A 6,091-nucleotide genomic window follows, 5' to 3' on the forward strand; every position below is an offset into this window, starting at 1 on the left:
CCCAGAGCCCCCAGATTTTAGGGAAGAGCCATCCAAACCCCAAGCGCTGGCTCCCTGGGGCTCTGCTCAGCGGTGCCGGATGGCTGCATGTGCGACGTGCTCTAGGTTACTGGTTTATTGAGCTCTTACAGGGCACTGGGACCTTCTCCTACTGTGGAGGGGGCTGGCAGGAGGGGACGGGACAGGACGAGGGCAGTTTGTGTTTGCTATGTCCTCTGCAAGCCGCCATGGAAACCCTCCGTAGTTTCAGATGAGACCTTTCTGGCACAACTTCATCTCCAGAGCAGCAACCCCTCTGAGCCTGGCCAGGCAGCCAGGATGGGAGGGTGCTGATGTCCTTGCTGGCCTTTGGGCAGAGGCAAGGTATGTAGCCACGGGGACTGGGGTTTCAAGCCCCACTTGCCCAACATGGGGTTTGAAGCCCATGGCAAAGCCCCCTGAGCTGTCTCTTCTGCTTACTCCACGTCCAGACACGGGCACTAATGGCAAAACATTTGGTCTTGGGAGGAGGTGGTGGACCGATCTCTACAGCTCCCCGGTTACACTTAGCAAGGCGTGCCAAGGGCCAGGAGGGGTGGAGGGGACTCCCGGGGCTTGTCGAAGAAGATGGAGGAGGACATCTCTGTTTTGAGCTTGCTGTCGGCGCTGCCCTCGCTGGAGGCAGTGTCGGGGCCGCAGCCCTCACAGCAGCAGCAGCAGCAGTCCATGAAGGCCTGGCCCAGGGGTCTGCAGAGGCACAGGAGTAGGACGGGGGTCACCGAGCACTTGAAGAACAGGAAGAACTGGTTGATGAGGTTGAGCAGGTCCAAGGTCTGCTTGGACATATCAGGGGACATGTAGGCCACCACGATGTTGCAGACATTCTCAGGGGTGGTGCAGAGCCCGTAGATGATGGTCAGCCCGATGATGGTGCAGTTCAAGTGACTCTCGCACTGGCTGTGCTTGGTCCCTCGGCACTCCGTCTTCTTCTCGGTGCCACTGATCCTCCGGGTCACCAACTGGCAGCTCACAGTGAAGAGGATGGGCAAGCAGAAGTAGCAACCAAAGTACCACCACATCCGAGCATTTTGGTAGGTGAGTACCAGCGAGTAGATGGACTCAGGAAGATTGGACGAGGGCTTCATGGCACAATACTCCGTCGCCACACCAGACACGGGCGATGTATCCTGTGCCATCTGCCAGAGCAGGATCTCTGGCACCGACAGCGTCATGGAGCCCACCCAGATGACAGCCAGCTTGGCAATGATGGACTGGCACTGCTCGATGGGCCGGGCGCTGGCCTGGGGGCTAGTGGCCGCATGAAACCTGTCGATGCCCAGGGCGCAGAGGCTGAAGGTGGTGACTCCCAGCGACGATACCTGGTGAGGGGGGAGGCAGAAGAAGTGGACCTTGCTGCAGCGACAACACAGGGGGCTTGACTGCACTAGCCTGGTGGCAAACCCCTGGCTACCCAAGACCACAGCCTGAGACCCTTCCTCCAAGGTTGTGGAGAGGTCGCAGCCTGTGACTACAGCCCCGGGTTAGAGCCACTTTTCTGTGACTCGTGAAAGGGCAGTGGATAAAAATGTCCCTTGACCTGTTTGTCCTTTTCTCCAGAAGAGGGAAGCTTTGCTGGATGTCGGTCCATCCAGCCAGGGTGGGAATAGCAGGATTGTCTCTCAGGCTTTTCCTGTATTCTGGATTTTCCTTTTGGAGAGGAAAAGTAGGGACTCTCACACCCACCAGCACCTTCCCAGGGTCCCCATGGCCCCCCCAGCTGCCCCAAGCTGGCTGGTCCCTGCCCTGCTATGCAGAGCGACTGCCTGCTTCCCAGACAGGCGAAACGAGTTGAAGGCGTCCTTGTCACAAAATCAGCTTGGGGCAATTTCCGCTGCATTGAGAAGGGCAGGAAAAACATCCCGTTTGCCAAAGGGAAGAGGCCAAAGGAGGCAGAGGAATCATGGTGGCTCTCGGAGGGCTGGCAAGGCACCGAGAGTCACAGTCAGGATTCGTGGTCTCAGCCCCAGAGCTGCAGCTTTGCTCGGAGCCAAGTCCCAAAGCCCTTGGCCAGGAAAATGCCACAGTCACATGCTGGTGCCCCCCAGCCCCGTCGCCATTCCTGGCCTCACAACGCCATCAAACGTCACCCTGTGCTGAAGGACCTTCCCACCACTCAGGAAACCTCCCAAAGCTCTGCATGATGCCCCAGGTAGCAGCCCGAAACAGGTCTGGCACTGCCCCTCCCTGTGACCCCCAGCCTTTTCCAGTGGTCCTGGGCTGGCCCCTTCAGCAGCCATGACCAGCGCCGATGCCAAGCACCCAGCATCACGGTTCAGTTATGGGCAGCAGCATCACCCTTGACACAGCATCAGGGCAGTAGCCCAGCATCACCATCCTACACACAGTCCCACCACCGAACAATGCTGCTCATGTCCCAGCTCTTCTGCCCAATGCCCAGAGCCACCCTGCGCATCCAGCACCCTTGCTCTGCCCCACAACCAGCACCCAGTGCACTTGCCCAGCTCCCTGGCTGGTACTTGCAGCCCTCTCAGCGCTGCTGTGCTGCTGCCTTTCCTCTTGCCCTACACCCTGCCACAGTCTCTTCTCTCTTTCCTGGTCCCCTTGGTTCTGGCATGTAATTCAAACATGGCAGAGCATCCCTCCCCAGTGCAGGGATGTGGCTGGTGCCGCTGGTCACCCCAGGCACATCCTTGCACGCCGCCTGTCACCAGGAGCCCATGTGGCCAGCTCTGCTCCAAAAACCTGGCTTTGTGCCCCCTCCCCCAGGGCATTTGAGTAGCTACAAAGCAGAGGACAGAAGATTTGCTCCTTACAGAGTTCATCCAGCAGCCTGAAACGCTTGCAGTGCCATACAGAAAGGCTGAACATCAACTACCGGACCACAGATTGATTCCCCTCTCGTGGCTGACTCTTTGCTGGGGATTTGGCTCTGGCCTGGCCCTGCCCTCCCACCCAGGCTGAAGGGTCCCTGCTACTGGGTTTCAGGTGAACAGAGAAGCTCTGAAGCCCCTTTCTGCCCTTGCTTTGGGGCTCAGAGGGAGGAGGGCAGGGCAGGATTGGCAGCTGGGGTGGCAGAGGGGGCGCAGCCTCTTGGGTGGACCACACCAGGACCCCAACATCCCGTCATCCTTCCTGCCTCCTTCGGGGACCGAGCTGTCCCAAGGGCACCCTGGTGCTGCTGAATTGCTGTACCCAGAGGTGCCACCCCCAGGGTTCTCCCACAGGGACATGGCCAGGGAGCCCACAAGCAGCCCCGAGACAGGCCATGGCAGATCCTACTCAGGAAGGGGTCTGGTTTGGGCACATCACCATTTCCTTCCCATCCTTACCCGGGGTGCTGAGCCTGCCTGCCTGGGCAAACGTGGATCCATATTATTGTCCCTCTCTGAGTCCTCCTTCCACCTGGTTGTGACAGGGATGGGAGAAACACTTCATGCAGTAAGAGGCTGGCGTGGGAGACCTCCAGAAATGAGCAGTTCCTGCTTGCTGAGCAAAGGAGACGGTGCAGAGAGGCGGGGGCTGCACATCTCTTCTAGCAAACACCACATTGTTGTGCTGGGCTGTGACTTGCAGGTTTAGGGCTGTGCCTGGCAGGATACCCAGGGTGCAGGTCCACCACCCCAGGCTTGCACCCAAAGGACCCAGTAGCATTGCCAGGGTCCCCTGCTAGGGGTGTGCACAGCCAAGGTGTCTGTGAACATCCAGGGACCCTCATGCCCCTGCAGACCCTCCGGAAAGGCACTGACAGGGGGGAGCTGACTGTCACGATGCCAGCAGGGCACAGAACAGCAGGACAGAGTGGGATCACCGGTGGCAGCAGTGGCCTCAGACCTGCCCACCTCACCCTGGCAGTGGGGGCTGTGCCAGCCCATCCAGGCCCACATCTACCCCCTTAGTCTGTGCTGGAGTCACCCCAACCTGCACGTGCTGTTGGATGAAGCAGGAGAGGATAATCCAGCCACCCAGGGAGTGGGATGCAGCCAGGTCCTGCACCCAAGCACCCTGCGAGTCCTGCCCTCCTGCACAAGCTGGACCAGGGAGGGGGATGCTGTGGAGGGGTTGTGGTGGGACATGTCAATGACTTGGGACCATTTCTTTGCCTGTAATGACCGAGGTCCCTGCAGCTGTGTCTGAGTGCCAAGACCTGCTCTCTGTCCTCTCCAGCTGTTATTTCTCTGAGCAGGCTTGAGTCCTGGTGATGGGCACAGACAGATCTGGTGATGACAGAAGACCAGGTCCCAACTCAGTGTGGTGATAGCCCTGGGAGGGCAGGGCTGGCCTGGGCATGGGTGGCAAGGGATGTCAGTGCTGCTACATAACCTGATCAGGTTTGGGAAGAGCAAGGGCAGCAGCCCCTGGGCCCTCCAGCACAAGCCATGGCCTCAGCTTGCCGCTGGTTTTCGTATGTTGTGTTGGGGGCACTGACCACAGGAGTAGGCACTTGGTGGGATGGGCAGGTTTTGAACCCCGTCTGGCCTGACCAAGCCTGAGAAGATCTCCAGGGACCTGACACCTGATCTCTTCCAAACTTGTGTTTGCACCCTTCTTCGATAAACTGGGCTTTGGAGCAGCAGACAACACGCACAGGCAGGTTGGGTCTGTCTGTCATACGTGGGTCCGGAGGGGAGCAGCCTGATCGCAGGCATCCCTGCAGGATGGGAGATGACCCACAGCGAGGGTTTGTTTCCAACACAAGAGCAGGACTATGTAAAATCATGCCATCTGGGGCATTTTTGCTCATTCTGCCTTCCCCTGTCACCACAGTCCTTGTAGCCTTCTCAGTGGGTCCCCAGCTCACCCCGAACGAGCCCAGCCCACCATGCGTGAGGCTTGAGGACAAGCAAAGATCCCAGGTTCCCAGACCTCATTGCTGGGATCTCCCACCGCAGTGCTGCTCAGCACTGCTCCACCTGCGGCTCCCTGCCCTGGGGTCGTCCTCAGTATCCCACCACGGGCCAGTGCTGGGCCAGTACACCGTGGGGCTGAGCCCACAGGGTGGGAGGTGTTGGGCTGGGACAGGGACAGACAGATGGAGGGACCCCATGGTCCCCATGCAGCTGGACAAAGGAGGGTTTCATGGGCTCTTCCCAGCCCTGGCAGCATTGTTGCTGGCTGCAGAGCCGGAGGAATGGTTCAGGGCAGAGGCAAAGGGAAGGTAAATACCGGGACCATCCCTTGGCTTCTTGCTGTGCCCCATGATGGGGCTCTCTGGGGCACACCGCCTTTGCGCCAGGCCACGAGTAGCATAGACTGCCCCCAAAGCAAGAAGGCAGAGAGGACCGAAGTCCTTGAGCCCTCCAGGGCCCTGTGCAGCCCCTTACCTCCATGAAGGGCACGATGCGACAGGACAGGTCCCCCAGCAACCTCTTCTTGGTGATCTCATTGAAGATGACCACAGGCAGGCAGAAGAAGAGGATGAGGAAGTCCCAGAAAGCCAGGCTGGCCAGGATGGAGTTCCAGGCACTTTTCATGTAGTAGTTGTGCCACACGATGCACATCACGGAGAGGTTTCCGATGATGCCCACTGCGAAGACGATGAGGGACAGGAACATCACGGCATAGGCGCTGTAGGAGTTCTCCGTCACTGGGTACAAGGGGTTCTGGATTTGCAACCGCTTGTCGGACACGGTGGTGAGGTTGGCTCGCGGCTCTGCCCCCTCCCCGTCCGTGGGGACCCCTTGTTGCTGCTCAGATGGGTCCGTGCTGGATGGCAGCATGGCCTTGGTTGGGTGTAGGCTGGCAGAGTTCAAGGGCCGTGGGAACTCCACCCGGACCCCCGGCACGTACTGCTGCACCAACTTGGAGTCCTCCTCTGTCCCCCGGCGCAGCCTCTCCTTCATCACCTGGATATCTGGACTGTCCCAGGAAACCGTCGGCAGAGTCCTACCTCCATCTGCACCCTGGCCATGGTGGGTGATGCCTTCCCCAGGCTGCCCAGCCCTGCCTTGCATCGCCGCAGCCCCTGGTCCCAGCAGCATCAGCAGCAGGAGGACAAGCTGTGGTGGAGAAGGCATGGTCCCCTCCGCACCCTCCGGAGAAAGCGTTTGGCTGGAGATAGAGCAGCCCCAAGCACAGGGACCCCACGGCTCCA

General features: G+C 59.6%; 1 protein-coding gene across 1 annotated transcript; it reads right to left on the bottom strand.

Moving 5' to 3' along the window:
• Nucleotides 1–133: 133 nt before the first annotated feature.
• On the bottom strand, nucleotides 134–5,951 carry GPR37L1 (G protein-coupled receptor 37 like 1). Its single transcript, XM_009705204.1, has 2 exons — nucleotides 5,322–5,951; nucleotides 134–1,358 (listed from the first exon to the last, which is right to left on the bottom strand). Exons 1-2 carry the CDS (start codon nucleotides 5,949–5,951, stop codon nucleotides 546–548), a joined length of 1,443 nt encoding a protein of 480 aa, XP_009703506.1. The 3' UTR covers nucleotides 134–545.
• Between the last annotated feature and the right edge of the window lie 140 nt (nucleotides 5,952–6,091).

Source organism: Cariama cristata, unplaced genomic scaffold, assembly GCF_000690535.1.
Source record: "Cariama cristata isolate BGI_N322 unplaced genomic scaffold, ASM69053v1 scaffold13838, whole genome shotgun sequence".
Taxonomy (NCBI): Eukaryota; Metazoa; Chordata; class Aves; order Cariamiformes; family Cariamidae; genus Cariama; species Cariama cristata.